We start from the raw sequence: 19,983 nt of genomic DNA, 5'->3' as shown, positions 1-19,983 counted from the left end.
ACGTTCTCTGGAGTGATGAATTACGCTTCACCATCTGGCAGTCAGACGGATGAATATGGGTTTGGCGGATGCCAGGAGAACGTTACCTGCCTGAATGCATAGTGTCAACTGTAAAGTTTGGTGGAGGAGGAATAATGGTCTGGGGCTGTTTTTCATGGTTTGGGCTAAGCCCCTTCGTTCCAGTGAAGGGAAATCTTAACGCTACAGCATACAGTGAATGACATTCTAGACGATTCTGTGCTTCCAAATTTGTGGCAACAGTTTGGGGAAGGCCCTTTCCTTTTTCAGCATGACAATGCCCCCGTGCACAAAATGAGGTCCATACAGGAATGGTTTGTCGAGATCGATGTGGAAGAACTTGACTGGCCTACACAGAGCCCTGACCTCAACCCCATCGAACACCTTTGGAATGAATTGGAACGCCGACTGCGAGCCAGGCCTAATCGCCCCAACATCAGTGCCCGACCTCACTAATGCTCTTCTGGATGAATGGAAGCAAGTCCCTGCAGCAATGTTCCAACATCTAGTGGAAAGCCTTCCCAGAAGAGTGGAGGCTGTTATAGCAGCAAAGGGTGGACCAACTCCATATTAATGCCCATGAGTTTGGAATGAGATGTTCGAAGAGCACCTGTCAACATACATTTGACCATGTAGTATAGCTATAGACACCCTAAAGACTCAGGCAAGTGCGCTAGTCCAGTGTCACTTTGATTGTGCCTGCACATCATGATTCACCAGCATCCACAAACATCTAAACAATAAGCTACCAGCCAAACAAGCTTGTAAGAATTGTACTTAACTTCCCCCATCATACTCATCTGGAGGTTGAGCATTTTTTCGTCTCTATCTCTGTAATGTGTCTGTAAGTCAAGATTGACATAGTATATTTATTGTGGTGGTGTTCCCACTAGCTGATCATTGTCTGTAGCCAGCTCTGATCGTAGTGTAATGAAACAGGCAGGGAGAGTGAGTTCGTCTGTGGTGGTCCGCGAACCCCCAACCTTCTGGCCCGTAGCCGTGCGTGGCATCAACTGTGTCACAAAAGCATGCTGAAGTGGCGAAGTCGATATACACGTTTATAAACACAGGGTCGCTACAGTTATTATTATGTGTCGTCCTAAATATTATTATTAGTTAATTATATGAGGGGGGAGGTTGTTCAATTAATTTGACCATACAAGGGGAGGGTCATGTGAAAAAAAAGAACTTTGGGGAGGGGTGTACATTTCGATCTGTCCCCTAGATAAACTGATTAGATATTTTCCCACTGATATAGCCTATAGCCTATTCAACTGAAATGTCTTGTCAATTTATGTTATTGGTTGAGGCATTTTTGCTTCTGAGATTTCATTTAGGCTACGTTTGTCAAAGGGAAGATTGTCCAGTTATCCGATCAAGATTTCATAAATGAATCCTGCTATGCTTCATTCATTTTGTCTGTCTAGAGACATTTCTAAATATAGCGGAGTTGAAAGACTCAACATGTTTCTACCCTCTGTGGAAAATGTGTCTATGAAACTACTCTGTGTAGCCTATCCATACTCATTGCATTCGTAATTGGTGAGAGAGAGTGGACCAAATTCAGTCAAAATTTGATTAAGGCAGTGTATGCCTATTCGAATCATATGACGTCATGAGCATTAACCCCACCCACGTTCTCCCTCTGTACTCTCTTTGGAGCTTCCCGGTGCCATATACAGTACCGGTTTGACGTTTATCACGTGGCGATGAGGCTCAGCCCTTGAACGAGTGGTGAGGGAAAAGGCAGAGAGATGATTGGAGAGGTGGTAGAGTGGAATAGTAGTCAACACGAGATTATAGCCTATCTGGTTCCGGACCTCAAACCATATTCCCGGTTTTACGGTAGGCTAACCTGCCAGACAGAATCCGAGCCTATTCCTAGACTGGTTTCCCGGAGCGGACTCAGCGGGACTATGGAAAATGTCTACCATTATACTCGCAGCCCTGCGTGGGAGGAACTGGTCAGTAGCGTATTTAAATGAATTAAGGATTTCTTGTGAAATATGATAGTGGATCTAGATCTTACGTTTTGGCTAGTAGACTAAAGACAAAGAGAAAAAGACTAACGTTTTTATCCCACTTTAGAATCATTTCTAAATATATTCTAGTCACCGTCACGATGAGTAATTTTTTTGGGAGAACTGAATGTCTTTGATTTTCGGAAGATCAACCCCGATTGTAATTTGCTGTAAAAAAAACAAAACAAAAAAAAACAATAGAACAGTCAGATTGATGATTAACAAAGTTCATCTTTAGAAAAACGGAAGTGTATCTGATTAGGCTAGTTAGCTGTCTTTGTGTGAAGTTGCTATTCAAGTGGTGAATTTTATGTTCAAATTTAACCCATGTAGCCTTACAAAGATGAAGCATTATAGACGATGTAATAATACATCGGACACTTTCGATGTGAATAGCCTTTTCTATGTATTTTGATTTTAGGTCATACATTTCGTGAAACTATGCATGGCTTCTCTTGTTACATTGTCGCAAAGTATCCAGTGTCATTTAGCCTGAGCAATGGGATGGTTTCTCTACAATCGCAATACCATTGCAATGTAACCCGTAGGCTACATTTTCCAGTTTCAAAGGAATACCCTCCCACCCCGGTATAGGCTACTTTGTATCAGCTTTGGTTCAGACTCGAAAGTGGTTGACAATATGTAGGCCTATTATAAAAGTGAAATAGTGTTGTGTTGGAAAAAGCCTATGCAATTGGTTTCATTATCACACATGCCTTTTTAGAATTAACATAACATCCATATCATTATAATTAGCCACAATCTGGAAAATAGGCAATGTATATATCCTAAAATACAGTTACATTGTCCGAGTAGTTTGGCTGTTCCATTTGCTCATATTTTTGAATGGGCTTTTTCAATCGGTTACAGTTACAGTAGGCTACCCGCTGGACTGCTTCTGTTGCGGCCGCTAGGGCATTCCATGGCGATGTCCACCGGTTGTTGGCTGGTGGTGCGTCTGTGGCTGTGTGTAAGGGAGGCAGCCTACTGAGCCTAGGCGGTCTCTAGCCTCAGTCTGATCTGAGCATGTAGGCTGGAACCATAAGCACATCCTGAACCAAGCTTTACCCTAGTAAACCACACAGCACCGAGACATGCTACACCCCCATGAGCTCAGCCGCGGACGTATGTTCTTGGATAGATCTCGGTTCTTATAGCGCCAGTTATAGGTTTGAGAAGCGAGAGGAGATGACGGCGAGGAAAGCCGCTTTTCAACCGCTGTCCAGCTCTCGCATCCCGGAGAGGAAGGGAGCGGCTGACCGGGGGAAGACTAACTCAGACTGGTCTTATCCTTTCTCGCAACAGGAGCCGGAGAAAGGCCCATCGACAGCGGGGATCCATGCCCATGTGGTGGGGGCTGTCGGGGGCTCCGGGGCCGTGGATGAGTCGTCAGACAGCGAGGGAGAACAAGAAGGCCCGCAGAAACTCATTCGGAAAGTGTCGACCTCCGGACAGCTCAGAAGCAAGGTAAGAAAAGACTCGTCTGGTTGTATATCTGGTGGCTGTCTCGACTTGATTAATGTTTTGGAAGAATAGGCTACATTATTTTGTAGTGTGCACAATCGTGCGTCTTTCTCATGGTATTGTATCGGTAGCCTAGTCCATGTTGCTTTTATGGAAGGCAATACCAAGTAATAACACCCAGTTATATGCAACATTTGACCATAGAATAGAATAGAACATCTATTGAAAATAAACTGTGGAAATTAGCTGTGGAAAGCAATGTGAGCTGTGGAAAGCATTGTGAGCTGTGGAAACCATTGTGAGCTGTGGAAAGCATCCCACAGTGTTGTTTGATCTACAGGTAGCCTTCTTGTTTTGAGGTAGTTGGAGCATCACCTAGCCCCATTATATACATAGCCTGTGTGCTAAAATAGGCTTGCATAGCTTATAAACTTTTTCTTTCAAATTATGGCGATAAAATATATATTTTCAGTGTATAGGAAGCTTTATTAAGTTTAACTTTTTCCATGAAACAACTCAAACTGAGACTATATGATAACCTATAACTAAGCTAAAGCAAAGAGGATGGTGGAGTTCCTTTCACCTGACAGACTGACAGACTTACTGACTGACTGACAACTTAGCCGTCATGGCCCACTTTACACAGCCACACTTTAAATGAGTCTCTCTTCTCCCATCAGAAAAGAGCCACTTAATTATTGACAGGTCCACGCCACCCTGCCTTCATTATTAAAGTAGGGGTCTATATTTAGAGCCACTGGGCACGGAGCTTTCTTATTTACATTTACAGTGAAGTCATTTAGCAGACACTCTTATCCAGAGCGACTTACAGGAGCAATTAGGGTTAAGGATGGTAACTCCAGTGTAGTAAATGTACAAATAGTGAGTGCTGCATGGCGCTTATTCGATGCACAACATATTGCACATTTAGAAATTAAAATATTTTTTTATGACAGAGATTTATGATCTGTCTATATTCTGTTCTGTAATCGTTAGGCTACATTTCTATTTGAAGTTGTCAGAAGACTGATATATCTACAGTATATCAGACAGCTACTCTCAGTTGACCTGTTGCACCACTCAGGGTTGGTAAAGCTACTGTACAAACACTGTTGTAGTAGTTAGCTACTGTACAACCACTGTTGTAGTAGTTAGCTACTGTACAACCACTGTTGTAGTAGTTAGCTACTGTACAACCACTGTTGTAGTAGTTAGCTACTGTACAACCACTGTTGTAGTAGTTAGCTACTGTACAAACACTGTTGTAGTAGTTAGTTGTGTTATAGCTGTGTTATAGTTGTGTAATTGTTACATTGTAGTTGTGTTGTATTGTAATAAGCAAAATTAAGTGAAGGTGACGTGTGGAATGTCGTTTGAAACTTTAAAATAGCTAGAGAAATGGTCAGAGATGGGCAGATGAGAGAGAGATGGGGACGAGTGACCTGTTAGTTTATCTCTGTCTACCTGCATGTGTTCCTGGGCAAAATATGGTGTGTGTGTGTGTGTGTGTTTGTGTGTGTGTGTGTGTGTGTGTGTGTGTGTGTGTGTGTGTGTGTGTGTGTGTGTGTGTGTGTGTGTGCAGAAGGGCATTAATGGAACAGCACGCTGGCTCTGAGTGTTGTTCCAACTCTGATTGTTTGCTCAACCTGTGTGTGTGTGTGTGATGTTTGTGTGTGTGTGTGTGTGTGTGTGTGTGTGTGTGTGTGTGTGTGTGTGTGTGTGTGTGGTGTGTGTGTGTGTGGTGCTTGTGTGTGTGTTTGGTCATTGCCTGAATCACTGTCTGTCTGAGGACATTCTGCCCCTCTTCGCCCGCCATCTATCTGGTTGCACAGGACAACCACCACATACCTATCCCCTGATTGGCTGGTGCCATGGCAACGCTGCCTGAGGAAGACCCCGGAAGGCCGAGAGACATTGTACCATGGGGTGTTCTGTTCTGCCATATGTGTTATAGACCAGGTTTCATCCAGCTAATGACAATACAGTCATTTAGCTTTAGCAGATGCCATTATTCAAATCATCATACTATAAGCAGCCTACAGCAAGTATATGGTACTATACAGTTAGTACGTTTAGTTACTAAGAACATGGTTCTTCAGTATATGATCCACGTCTCTGGTTTTGCAAAGACTAAATGCATCTAACCAACTTGGACTTATCGTCTAGGGTTTCTACCAACTTGGACTTAGTGTCTAGAGGTTTTACCAACTTGGACTTAGTGTCTAGGGTTTCTACCAACTTGGACTTTGTGTCTAGGGTTTCTACCAACTTGGACTTAGTGTCTAGAGGTTTTACCAACTTGGACTTAGTGTCTAGGGTTTCTACCAACTTGGACTTAGTGTCTAGGGTTTCTACCAACTTGGACTTAGTGTCTAGGGTTTCTACCAACTTGGACTTTGTGTCTAGGGTTTCTACCAACTTGGACTTAGTGTCTACGGGGTTTCTACCAACTTGGACTTTGTGTCTAGAGGTTTTACCAACTTGGACTTAGTGTCTAGGGTTTCTACCAACTTGGACTTAGTGTCTAGGGTTTCTACCAACTTGGACTTAGTGTCTAGGGTTTCTACCAACTTGGACTTAGTGTCTAGGGTTTCTACCAACTTGGACTTAGTGTCTAGGGTTTCTACCAACTTGGACGTTGTGTCTAGAGGTTTTACCAACTTGGACTTTGTGTCTAGAGGTTTTACCAACTTGGACTTAGTGTCTAGGGTTTCTACCAACTTGGACTTTGTGTCTAGAGGTTTTACCAACTTGGACTTAGTGTCTAGGGTTTCTACCAACTTGGACTTAGTGTCTAGGGTTTCTACCAACTTGGACTAAGTGTCTAGGGTTTCTACCAACTTGGACTTAGCGTCTAGGGTTTCTACCAACTTGGACTTAGTGTCTACGGTTTCTACCAACTTGGACTTAGTGTCTAGGGTTTCTACCAACTTGGACTTTGTGTCTAGGGTTTCTACCAACTTGGACTTAGTGTCTAGGGTTTCTACCAACTTGGACTTAGTGTCTAGGGTTTCTACCAACTTGGACTTTGTGTCTAGGGTTTCTACCAACTTGGACTTAGTGTCTAGGGTTTCTACCAACTTGGACTTAGTGTCTAGGGTTTCTACCAACTTGGACTTTGTGTCTAGGGTTTCTACCAACTTGGACTTAGTGTCTAGAGGTTTTACCAACTTGGACTTTGTGTCTAGGGTTTCTACCAACTTGGACTTTGTGTCTAGGGTTTCTACCAACTTGGACTTTGTGTCTAGGGTTTCTACCAACTTGGACTTAGTGTCTAGAGGTTTTACCAACTTGGACTTAGTGTCTAGGGTTTCTACCAACTTGGACTTTGTATCTAGGGTTTCTACCAACTTGGACTTAGTGTCTAGGGTTTCTACCAACTTGGACTTAGTGTCTAGGGTTTCTACCAACTTGGACTTAGTGTCTAGAGGTTTTACCAACTTGGACTTAGTGTCTAGGGTTTCTACCAACTTGGACTTTGTGTCTAGTGTTATTTCTTCTAACTGTGAAAAGTTGTTGTAATTATACTGATCTGTGAAAGTATCTGTTTGTAAATAGATCCTCTCAACCTCTGTCAGGTTTGGATGGGGAGCGTCGCTGCACAGCTATTTTCAGGTCTCTCCAGAGATGTTCGATCTGGTTCGAGTCTGGGCTCTGGCTGGGCAACTCAAGGACATTCAGAGACTTGTCCCGAAGCCACTCCTTCGTTGACTTGGCTGTGTGCTTAAGGTCGTTGTCCTGTTGGAAGGTGAACCTTCACCCCAGTCTGAGGTCCTGAGTGCTTTGGAGCAGGTTTTCATCAAAGATCTCTCTGCACTTTGCTCCGTTCATCTTTCCCTCGATCCTGACTAGTCTCCCAGGCCCTTCTGCTGAAAAACATCACCACATCATGATGCTGCCACCACCATGCTTCACCGTAGGGATGGTGCCAGGTTTCCTCCAGACGTGACGCTTGGCATTTAGGCCAAAGAGTTCAATCTTGGTTTCATCAGACCAGAGAATCTTGTTTCTCATGGTCTGAGAGTCCTTTAGGTGCCTTTTGGAAAACTCCAAGCGGGCTGTCATGTGCCTTTTACTGAGGAGTGGCTTCCGTCTGGCCACTCTACCATAAAGGCCTGATTGGTGGAGTGCTGCAGAGATGGTTGTCCTTTTGGAAGGTTCTCCCATCTCCACAGAGGAACTCTGGAGCTCATCGGGTTCTTGGTCACCTCCCTGACCAAGGCCCTTCTCCCCCAATTGCTCAGTTTGGCCTGGCAGCCAGCTCTAGGAAGAGTCTTGGTGGTTCCAAACTTCTTCCATTTAAGTTGGCCACTGTCTTCTTGGGAACCTTCAATGCTGCAGAAATGTTTTGGTACCCTTCCCCAGATCTGTGCCTCGACACAATCCTGTCTCAGAGCTCGACAGACAATTCCTTCGATCTCTTGACTTGGTTTTTGCTCTGACATGCACTGTCAACTGTGGGACCTTTTATAGACAGGTGTGTGCCTTTCCAAATCATGTCCAATCAATTGAATTGACCACAGGTGGACGCCAATCAAGTGGTAGAAACATCTCAAGGATGATCAATGGAAACAGGATGCACCTGAGCTCAATTTCGAGTCTCATAGCAAAGGGTATGAATACTTATGTAAATAAGGTATTTCTGTTTTCTAATAGTCATACATGATTAGTTTAACTGAGGGTGTGACAGTTTAGTCATATCTTACTCACACATTTCTTTCACACTACTTTTAATAAATTTGCAAACATTTCTAAAAACCTGTTTTCGCTTTGTCATTATGTTGTAATGTGTGTAGATTGATGAGGAAAAACAGTAATTTAATCCATTTTAAAATAACGCTGTAACTTAACAAAATGTGGAAAAAGTGAAGGTGTCACACGCACACGCACGTGCACGTGCACACACACGCACCCCCACTCACACACACACACACACACACACACACACACACACACACACACACACACACACACACACACACACACACACACACACACACACACACACACACACACACAAACACACACGGTCTTGTACAACTAACCTTGTGGGGACACACAATTCAGTCCCATTCAAAATCCTATTTTCCCTAATCCCTAAACCTAACCCCTAACCCGTACTCTTACCCTTACCCTAAATCTAACCCTAACCTTAAACCTTACCCTAACCTTAACCCAAAAACCTAACACTAACCCTAAACCTAACCCTAGCTCCTAACCCTAACCCTAAACCTAACCCTAGCTCCTAACCCTAACCCTAAACCTAACCCTAAAACTAACCCTAGCTCCTAACCCTAACCCTAAAACTAAAACTAACCCTAGCTCCTAACCCTAACCCTTAACGTAATACTAACCTTAACACTAATTCTAACCTTAACCCTAAACCCCCTAGAAATTTGACCTCGTGGGGACTAACAAAATGTCCCCAGTTGGTCAAATTTTTGTTCGTTTACTATTCTTGTGGGGACTTCTGGTCACACACACACACACACACACACACACACACACACACACACACACACACACACACACACACACACACACACACACACACACACACACACACACACACACACATACACACACACACACACACACACACAAAATAAAACACTGAATAGCACCTGAGACTGACTTCACCACTGACAGAAAGGAAGAGAGAAGGGGACAGAGGGAGAGAAATAAAGAGATGTAAAAGCTTGCTCTCCATCCACCAGCTCTACCTTGCTTGTTGTAGAATTCTCTGTCCACTGCCATTGACTCTGGATATAAGCATCTGATTCCCATCAAGAGTTGTTATTAAATTGGATATCTAAACAATCCGTAGATCACTTTTTGAGAGTGCATATGTCTGGAACAGTAAATCATCAATATGAATAATTAACACTGATTGGTATTAATATAATTACAGTGATATGAACTGGAATGATTATAATATCATGAGAAGTATAGTCATTCCTATCCCGATGGTCTGAGAGTGGATGGGTGCCTTACTGTCCCTGTTCTCTAACCACTAATGTGATTTGGGCCATGCACTGAGGGAACCTGATACAGCCGTTGGAAAACTGAGTGTCTGTCAATCAGCTGACCCTGACTGTGTGTGTGTGTGTGTGTGTGTGTGTGTGTGAGAGTGAGTAAGTGTGTGTGTAAGTGAGTGAGCGAGTGTGTGTGTGTTTGTCCAATCCAAGGCCTGCACTAAGCAGACAGACCGAGACACAACTGCCACAAAGCACAAAATTCCTGGCTGAATCTTAACAATGTGTGTATGTGTTTGAGTGGTAATACATGCTGACTATTGGTGATTGGAAGCACAGAGAGACTGTTGGTGATTGGACAGAGAGAGAGAGAGAGAGAGAGAGAGAGAGAGAGAGAGAGAGAGAGAGAGAGAGAGAGAGAGAGAGAGAGAGAGAGAGAGAGAGCGAGAGAGAGAGAGAGAGAGAGAGAGAGAGAGAGAGAGAGAGAGAGAGAGAGAGAGAGAGAGAGAGAGAGAGAGAGAGAGAGAGAGAGGAGAGAGAGAGAGAGAGAGAGAGAGAGAGAGAGAGAGAGAGAGAGAGAGAGAGAGAGAGAGAGAGAGAGAGAGAGAGAGAGAGAGAGAGAGAGAGAGAGAGAGAGAGAGAGAGAGAGAGAGAGAGAGAGAGAGAGAGAGAGAGAAAGAGAGAGAGAGAGAGAGAGAGAGAGAGAGAGAAGAGAGAGAGAGAGAGAGAGAGAGAGAGAGAGAGAGAGAGAGAGAGAGAGAGAGAGAGAGAGAGACAGAGAGAGAGAGAGAGAGAGAGAGAGAGAGAGAGAGAGAGAGAGAGAGAGAGAGAGAGAGAGAGAGAGAGAGAGAGAGAGAGAGAGAGAGAGAGAGAGAGAGAGAGAGAGAGAGAGAGAGAGAGAGAGAGAGAGAGAGAGAGAGAGAGAGAGAGAGAGAGAGAGAGAGAGAGAGAGAGACAGAGAGAGAGAGAGAGAGAGAGAGAGAGAGAGAGAGAGAGAGAGAGAGAGAGAGAGAGAGAGAGTAGTAGTAGCAGCAGTAGAGGAATGAGTCTGGGCCTCATTGACACTGACCACTCTTTATTCACACCCATTACCTAGTCATCCTTGGTGGGTGGGTGATAAGAGAGGTCTATTGTAGAGACAGGACAAAACTGTCTTTTACAAAGAGTGTTTCGGTTGTTACTGCATCTGTCCTCCCTTCGCCTTCTCTCCCCTTCCTTTGTGCAGTCGCATGCTGGGTCTGGTTTTGTCGTTTTTGCCCCCCATCCTCTCCTCTCTCCCACACTCCTCCAGCATCCTCCCCTGGAGGGAGGTCATTTTAAGGCTGTGTTCTGTTCTCTTCTGTCTCCCCCTCACACACAACGACACAGTGTCTTTAGAGACAGGGAAATTAGCCAGCAATTGTTGACAAGGTGTAATCCCCACCCCCCTCAAAGGCCTCAGTGTAAGATTTCACTGATAGGTCCAACGCATCACCGGGGGCACACTGCCTGCCCTCCAGGACACCTACAGCACCCGATGTCACAGGAAGGCCAAAAAGATAATCAAGGACAACAACCAGCCGAGCCACAGCCTGTTCACTCCGCTATCATCCAGAAGGCGAGGTCACTACAGGTGCATCAAAGTTGAGACCGAGAGACTGAAAAACAGCTTCTATCTCAAGGTCATCAGACTGTTAAATAGCCATCACTAGCCGGCTACCACCCGGTTACTCAAACCTGCACCTTAGAGGCTACATAGACATGGAATCACTGGTCACTTTAATAATGGAACACTAGTCACTTTAATAATGTTTACATATTGATTTACTCATTTCATATGTATATACTCTATTCTATTCTACTGTATTTTAGTCAATGCCACTTCGACATTGCTCATCCTACAGGCTACGTCTGGCTTTGACAGGCTACGTCTGGCTTTGACAGGCTATGTCTGGCTTTGAAGGACTACGTCTGGCTTTGACAGGCTACGTCTGGCTTTGACAGGCTATGTCTGGCTTTGAAGGACTACGTCTGGCTTTGACAGGCTATGTCTGGCTTTGAAGGACTACGTCTGGCTTTGACGGACTACGTCTGGCTTTGACAGGCTACGTCTGGCTTTGACAGGCTACGTCTAGCTTTGACAGGCTACGTCTGTCTGGCTTTGACGGACTACGTCTGGCTTTGAAGGACTACGGCTGGCTTTGACAGGCTACGTCTGGCTTTGACAGGCTACGTCTAGCTTTGACAGGCTACGTCTGTCTGGCTTTGACGGACTACGTCTGGCTTTGAAGGACTACGGCTGGCTTTGACAGGCTACGTCTGGCTTTGACGGGCTACATCTGGCTTTGACGGACTAAGTCTGGCTTTGACTGACTAAGTCTGGCTTTGACGGACTAAGTCTGGCTTTGACGGACTATGTCTGGCTTTGACGGACTACGTCTGGCTTTGACAGGCTACATCTGGCTTTGACAGGCTACATCTGGCAGGCTTAAAGCAGAAACATGTGTCAACACAAAGACGTACAGTAGCTCAGGCCATCAGTAAAACTGTCTCATCAGACTCCGGTCGGCTCTAAAACAACTCTTTGGCTTTTTATGAATGGAGGAATTGGAGTGTACTGTGTATTTGGATCTGAGCTACAAAGGTCAGTGACCAGTTTTCTGAACCTGAAAAAAAACATTCATCACTAAGTCACTGCCTGTCCTTCTAACTGGACTATTGTACTAGAATCCTAAATGGATCCCTTCCTAGACCTAGCACTTCCACATGATAATGTCCTTTCTAGCATGGCCATATAGTGACTTCTGAGGCCCGTTAGAATCCGACAGTCTCTTGTAGCCTCTGGGCTGTGTGTGTGTGTGTGTGTGTGTGTGTGTGTGTGTGTGTGTGTGTGTGTCCGTGTGTGTGTGCGCATGCTATCTCTGATCTCTGTCCAGCCCCCCCTCTAGGCTCCTTATCCCTGATTAAAGGTGAGTGGCTGTGCTGGCCAGAAGGTCTTTGGCCTCTCCTCTACTCTTCTAGCCAGGAGTGTGTGGCAGGCAGAAGAGACATACCCTGTGGATCTGAGCTCTGACAGGGTAGAAGCAGTGATATATGTATGTGGCTCTGCACTCTGATTGGACAGAATCAGGAAGTATGCCCCGTGGCTTTTGATTCTGGTAGGTTAGAAGCAGAGATATACTGTATGTCCGGTGGTTATCAGACATACATCAATGGCTATTAAGCAAAATGTTCACCCTAAGGATGAGTCCTTTTAGAGTAGAGACACAGGGCTAAGGCTGTGGTGTGTGGGACTGCATAGGACAGAGGGCTCAGGGTTATGGTTATCCTCTAAAAAGAGGCTGGTGTTGGGCGATATAGGAGCTGGTTTATGTCCCTGTAGCAGGCTAGGGGATAGGGGATATGTCTGTTAGGAGGTTTATGTTCTAACTGTAGCAGGATAGGGGATATGTCTGTTAGGAGGTTTATGTCCCTGTAGCAGGATAGGGGATATGGCTGTTAGGAGGTTTATGTCCCTGTAGCAGGATAGGGGATATGTCTGTTAGGAGGTTTATGTTCTAACTGTAGCAGGATAGGGGATAGGGGATATGGCTGTTAGGAGGTTTATGTTCTAACTGTAGCAGGATAGGGGATATGGCTGTTAGGAGGTTTATGTCCCTGTAGCAGGATAGGGGATATGTCTGTTAGGAGGTTTATGTTCTAACTGTAGCAGGATAGGGGATATGGCTGTTAGGAGGTTTATGTCCCTGTAGCAGGATAGGGGATATGTCTGTTAGGAGGTTTATGTTCTAACTGTAGCAGGATAGGGGATAGGGGATATGGCTGTTAGGAGGTTTATGTCCCTGTAGCAGGATAGGGGATAGGGGATATGTCTGTTAGGAGGTTTATGTTCTAACTGTAGCAGGATAGCAGATATGGCTGTTAGGAGGTTTATGTTCTAACTGTAGCAGGATAGCAGATATGGCTGTTAGGAGGTTTATGTTCTAACTGTAGCAGGATAGCAGATATGGCTGTTAGGAGGTTTATGTCCCTGTAGCAGGATAGGGGATAGGGGATATGGCTGTTAGGAGGTTTATGTCCCTGTAGCAGGATAGGGGATAGGGGATATGGCTGTTAGGAGGTTTATGTCCCTGTAGCAGGATAGGGGATAGGGGATATGTCTGTTAGGAGGTTTATGTTCTAACTGTAGCAGGATAGGGGATATGGCTGTTAGGAGGTTTATGTTCTAACTGTAGCAGTAGAGTAGCTTGACTAGAAGCTGGATATCCTCAGGGACAGGATGCAGGCCTCTGTTCAGAGAACTCCTGCCTGTCCACTCTTATCCCCGCAGCACAGCTGCTGGACTCATTGGAGCTCAGCCTTTGTCCATTGTGTGTGTGTGTGTGTTTCAATATTCAGGCCAGAGAGAGGTGTGTGTGGGTGTACATTACTTGGTGGTAAGGTTAGTTCAGCTCTGTCTGGCAGGCCTGCCCTCAGTGTAACAGGGGAACGTGTGTGTGCGTGTGAGTAAGTGTGTAAGTGTGTGTGTGTGTGTGTGTAGCAGTGGAACAGGCTAATAATAGATTGCTTCTGGCCCAGTTGGCCACAGGAAGGAGGTGGGGACAAGGAGAGGAACTACAGGGGCCAAGGAGGGACAAACTAGGATATGGAACAGCAAACTAGAGCAAAGCTACTTTTTCTCATGCTTCGCAAAAAAAGTTTTACTTCTAACTTGAGAAGTCTCTGAATTAGGCACAAGGGACTTCTGCAGCAGTCTTGCTCTCCTTCATCTCTCCTCTGGCCTCTTTTCCTAGTAGAAGAAGCTGTAGAAGCTGATGTGCCATCTTGTTTCGGCAGTGTCCAGTATTTCTGGTAAAGTCTTTTCGGGACTCTTTTAGTCCATGTACTCGCTGCTGCTAGTTTTACACTCTAGCTCCTATCCTCTCTCTCAGTTATGCTGCCCTCATGATGTCTCTCAGTCAACCCTGTGTTCCGAAAGCTCTGATTGGATTAGCCATGCAGCCTTTTCATTGGACAGTGAACCCATCTGTGTAGAGCAGTTTTGACCTTTAGATGAGTGACAGAAGCGCCTTATGAGAGGAGAAACGCTCCTGCCGTGTGTGTGTGTAGTGTGTATGTGTGTGTGTGTGTGTGTGTGTGTGCGAGTTTGTGTGCATGTGTGTGTTGTAAATTCAGCAGAAGTGACCAGATCAGAACTCTGCTTGACTTGCCTACCTACCTACCCCAGTCCCATTGTCAAAAGATGTGTCTAGTGTAGAGCGTACTTGCTCAGCTACCTACCTCCCCTACGGGGTCTATAACAAGGCTGTGACTTCATATGCTGTGCGTATCACTCGCTATTTAAATCCTTACGCACTGGTTCTTTGATAGTCGTCACAGGCGAGCAGCGTTTGCCTTATAGGGTAGTCCGTAATGCGGTATTTCACCTTAATCCAGTTGAGGTATTTAGGCTTTAAACGCTGCTACGTAAAGGGAGGGAATTAAACATTTGAAGCATGTAAACAGTCAAGCCAATTGGCCAGTGTTTGGCTTGGGGCCTCTCTGCATAGGGTAGATGTAGAAGCTGCCCATAACCATATATCTAGGATCAGATTCACCTAACCCAACCCTAACTTTAACCATAAAGATGATTTATCATTTCTGGCAGCCGGTTTCAGTTTCAATACCATCTATATTGTGCTAGCTATATTTGCATTAGGTTGAACTTTGCTCAACTCTGGTCACATCGACAATGTTCGCAGAGTGCCCTGGTGTATGCCAGTGGTGGAAAAAGTACCCAACTGTTATTCTGGAGTAAAATTAAAAATACCTTAATAGAATATTACTCAAGTAAAAGTGAAAGTCACCCAGCAAAATACTACTTAAGTAAAAGTCTAAAAGTATTTGGTTTTAAATATACTTAAGTATCAAAAGTAAATGTAATTGTTAAAATATACTTAAGTATCAAAAGTAAAAGCAAAAATTATTTCACATTCCTTATATTAAGCAAAGCAGACGGCACAATTTTTAAAATTCATTTTTTTACAGATAGCCAGGGGCACACTCCAACACTCGGACATCATTTACAAACAAAGCATTTGTGTTTAGTGCGTCCGCCAGATCAGAGGCAGTAGGGATGACCAGGGATGTTCTCTTGATAAGTGCGTGAATTGGACCATTTTCCTGTCCTGCTAAGCATTCTAAATGTAACAAGTAAAAGTAAAAGTTGTCAAAAATATAAATAGTAAAGTAAAGATACCCCAAAAAATGACTTAAGTAGTACTTTAAAGTATTCTTACTGTACTTTACACCACTGGTGTATTCCCCTTCCATTGAAAATGAGTGATTTCTAGTTATTTGCTCAAAGTGGTATCCTCTACAAAACATACAGTTAGCGGTAGCGAACGCATGTGTCATTAGCCTTAGCCAGGCTATATGTCGTTAGTGAGACAGTGAGTTAGCCGTAGCAAGGCTGTGTTAGTTAGTGAAACAATGAGTTATCCGTAGCCAGTCTGTGTTAGTTAGTGAGACAGTGAGTTAGCCGTAGCGAGGCTGTGTTAGTTAGTGAAACAATGAGTTATCCGTAGCCAGTCTGTGTTAGTTAGTGAGACAGTGAGTTAGCCGTAGCGAGGCTGTGTTAGTTAGTGAGACAGTGAGTTATCCGTAGCCAGTCTGTTTTAGTTAGTGAGACAGTGAGTTAGACACAGGCTGTATGTCATTAGTGAGACAGTGTGGCGGATGGGTTTAAGTTGACACAGCTGGTGGACAGCCAGAATGTCAGCTACAAGCCTCCGTCTCTGTTTGTAATTCTCCCCTCAAAGAGCACATTTCCTCTGCTAAAAATAGCCCTCCCTGTGTGTGCCCCCCTCCCCTGTGTGCCCCCAGAGTGGTGTTCGTCACCCAGCGTTTCCGTGTGTGTTTGTTTATCGTCGGAAGGAGAGAGCTGATCTAAGTTGTCACATTGGCTCCACCAAAGGAGTCCCAGAGACCGGATAACCTGTAGGAAACACACACACACACACATGTCAAAGACTCCAGCCACCCTAGTCATAGACTGTTCTCTCTGCTACCGCACGGCAAGCGGTACTGGAGCGCCAAGTCTAGGTCCAAAATGCTCTTTAGCTTCTACCCCCAACCCATAAGACTGCTGAACAGTTAATAAAATGGCTACCCGGACTATTTGCATTGACCCCCCCCCCCCTCCATTTACCCCTACCTACATTTACATATTACCTAAATTACCTCAACTAACCTGTACCCCAGCACATTGACTCGGTACCGGTACCCCCTGTATATAGCCTCGTTATTGTTATTTTATTGTGTTACTTTTTTAAACTTTAGTTTATTTAGTAAATATTTTCTTAACTCTTATTTTTCTTAAAACTGCATTGTTGGTTAAGGGTTTGTAAGTAAGCATTTCACAGGAAGGTTTGGTTTCACCTGTTATATTTGCCGCATTTTTGAGAAATACAATTTGGTTTGATTTGATTTGACATACAGTACATACATCTCTCTCTCTCTCTGGTTTGCCTGTTAAAGTCCCCATGAAAAAGCTTTTAAAGGGGAAACATCGCTCAAACACTCTTCTTTAACACATTGTGAGGGTCTCTTAAAGTAATGTCAAACTTCAGAGGAGAAGACAGATGTTTATTTAGTCAAAGGAGTTAAAACATGTGCAAACCACAAAAGAGGGTGAGAACTAGTGAATAAAATGCTGTTCTTCCTCTCTCTCTCTCTCTCTCTCTCTCTCTCTCTCTCTCTCTCTCTCTCTCTCTCTCTCTCTCTCTCTCTCTCTCTCTCTCTCTCTCTCTCTCTCTCTCTCTCTCTCTCTCTCTCAGGCCTGAGTGTGAGTGATGTGTGTTTATACTGGGTCAGAGAAGCGAGGGATCTGTAATGGCCTTTCTTTTCTTCTCTGTTGTTTCGCCAGTCCTTCTTCTCCCATGCATGAAATTGGCAAACACACACACACACACACACACACACACACACACACACACACACACACACACACACACACACACACACACACTTTTATCTCAGCAGAGTTTCCTGTAGATAAACACAGAGGTGTGCTCAGTGACTACAGGCTTGGGCACTGTGTGTGTGTGCGTGTGTGTGTGTGTGTGTGTGTGCCAATTTCATGCATGGGAGAAGAAGGACTGGCGTGATTAATTCTGCCAGTCACTGGGACTTCCACAGAGATGAAGACATGCTACTTTTACCTGGAGGGTACAACATACAGTTGAAGTCAGAAGTTTACATACACTTTGGTTGGAGTCATACATATGCTGTGCTCCACGGGTGTGTGTGGGTGTGGCTCCACGGGTGTGTGTGGGTGTGGCTCCACGGGTGTGTGTGGGTGTGGCTCCACGGGTGTGTGTGGGTGTGGCTCCACGGGTGTGTGTGGGTGTGACTCCACGGGTGTGTGTGGGTGTGGCTCCAGGGGTGTGTGTGGGTGTGGCTCCACGGGTGTGTGTGTGTCTGTGTGTTTTAGGTTTTTGATATTTGTTAATAATTGTATGAACTCATGGATTGACATGGGGTCAGTTTACTTCTCTATTCAGACAATTAAAGATGTGAATTGAGGTTAAACAATGTTCTTCTACCCCCCCACCCCCCACCCCACTCTTTCTAGACCAGTGTGAAAGAGGGATTGTTGCTGAAACAGACAAGTTCATTCCAGAGGTGGAAAAAACGCTATTTTAAACTGAGAGGACGTACACTCTACTACGCCAAAGATGCCAAGGTAAGGTACACACATGCACGCATACACACACACACACACAAACAAACATGCAAACATTTATAGTGCATTCGGAAAGTATTCAGACCCCTTCCCTTTTTCCACATTTTGTTATGTTACAGCCTTATTCTAAAATGGATTAAATAATTTTTTTCCCTCATCAATCTGAACACAATACCCCATAATGACAAAGTGTAAACAGGTTTTTAGAAATGTTTGCAAATTTATTTAAAATAAAAAACAGAAATACCTTATTTACATAAATATTCAGACCCTTTGCCATGAGACTCGAAATTGAGCTCAGGTGCATCCTGTTTCCATTGATCATCCTTGAGAAGTTTCTACCACTTGATTGGACATGATTTGGAAAGGCACACACCTGTCTATATAAGGTCCCACAGTTGACAGTGCATGTCAGAGCAAAAACCAAGCCATGAGGTCGAAGGAATTGTCCGTAGAGCTCCGAGACAGGATCGTGTCGAGGCACAGATCTGGGCAAGGGTACCAAAAACAATCTGCAGCATTGAAGGTCCCCAAGAACACAGTGGCCTCCATCATTCTTAAATGGAAGAAGTTTGAAACCACCAAGACTCTTCCTAGAGCTGGTCGCCCAGCCAAACTGAGCAATCAGGGGAGAAGGGCCTTGGTCAGGGAGGTGACCAAGAACCCGATTCTCTGGTCTGATGAAACCAAGATTGAACTCTTTGGCCTGAATGCCAAGCGTCACATCTGGAGGAAACCTGGCACCATCCCTACGGTGAAGCATGGTGGTGGCAGCATCATGCTGCAGGGGATGTTTTTCAGCGGTTGGGACTAGGAGACTAGTCAGGATCGAGGGAAAGATGAATGGAGCAAAGTACAGAGAGATCCTTGATGAAAACCTGCCCCAGAGTGCTTAGGACCTCAGACTAGGGTGAAGGTTCAACTTCCAACAGGACAACGACCCTAAGCACACAGCCAAGACAATGCAGGAGTGGCTTTGGGACAAGTCTCTGAATGTCCTTGATTGGCCCAGCCAGAGTCCAGACTTGAACCTGATCGAACATCTCTGGAGAGACCTGAAAATAGCTGTGCAGCGACGCTCCCCATCCAACCTGACAAAGCTGGGAGAAATGGGAGAAACTCCCCAAGTACAGGTGTGCCAAGCTTGTAGCGTCATACACAAGAAGACTCAAGGCTGTAATCACTGCCAAAGGTGCTTCAACAAAGTACTGAGTAAAGGGTCTGAGTACTTATGTAAATGTGATATTTCAGTTTTTAATTTTTTATAAATTTGCACAAATGTCTAAAAACCTGTTTTTGCTTTGTCATTGTGGAGTATTGTGTGTAGATTGATGAGCAAAAAAAATAAAGTAGTCAATTTTAGAATAAGGCTGTAACGTACCAAAATGTGGAAAAAGTGAAGGGGTCTGATTACTTTCCGAATGCACTGTACGTAGACAGAAAAATAATACTGTCTCTCACTGACTCCCATAGCAGCCCAGTCTAGAGGCCCAGCAACAGCACATGGCAGATAGACAGCCTATATACTGTACCACAGCCTTTAGTAGTTGAACCAGGTGTGTTAATGCAGGGCTGGGACAAAAGCCTGCAACACACCCTCTAGCTCTCTAGGACCATTATTGAAGACTGCCCTTACCACTAATTATATACTCAGAACTATCCCTAAAACTTCTTACCCCTCTGTCCTTTGACCCTAAACCCTGACCTCTCTCTCCTGCATCCCGTTACCCCTCACCTACATAACCTCTAACATTCTTAACTCCAGAGCCCCTAACACCTCTCCTACCCTATCCTGTCCTAA

General features: G+C 44.6%; 1 protein-coding gene across 8 annotated transcripts in view; it reads left to right on the top strand.

The window, feature by feature from the left end:
- The first annotated feature begins 1,718 nt into the window (after positions 1–1,718).
- Positions 1,719–19,983, top strand: part of LOC121536485 (diacylglycerol kinase eta) — a 103,459-nt gene continuing 85,194 nt past the window's right edge. For 7 of the 8 annotated variants that reach the window (XM_041843801.2, XM_041843800.2, XM_041843796.2 and 4 more), the window contains exons 1-3: positions 1,719–1,982; positions 3,345–3,506; positions 18,072–18,182. In XM_041843801.2, coding sequence (XP_041699735.1) covers positions 1,773–1,982; positions 3,345–3,506; positions 18,072–18,182 — 483 coding nt within the window. In that variant the 5' untranslated portion in view covers positions 1,719–1,772. Of the gene's footprint in view, positions 1,983–3,078; positions 3,507–18,071; positions 18,183–19,983 lie in introns of those variants that run through there. The other variant, XM_041843795.2, reaches the window with a different exon arrangement.

Source organism: Coregonus clupeaformis, chromosome 23 (genome assembly GCF_020615455.1).
Source record: "Coregonus clupeaformis isolate EN_2021a chromosome 23, ASM2061545v1, whole genome shotgun sequence".
NCBI classification, from domain to species: Eukaryota; Metazoa; Chordata; class Actinopteri; order Salmoniformes; family Salmonidae; genus Coregonus; species Coregonus clupeaformis.
The sequence above is the reverse complement of the archived record's forward strand: the minus strand, read 5'-3'. Positions and strand labels throughout refer to the sequence as shown.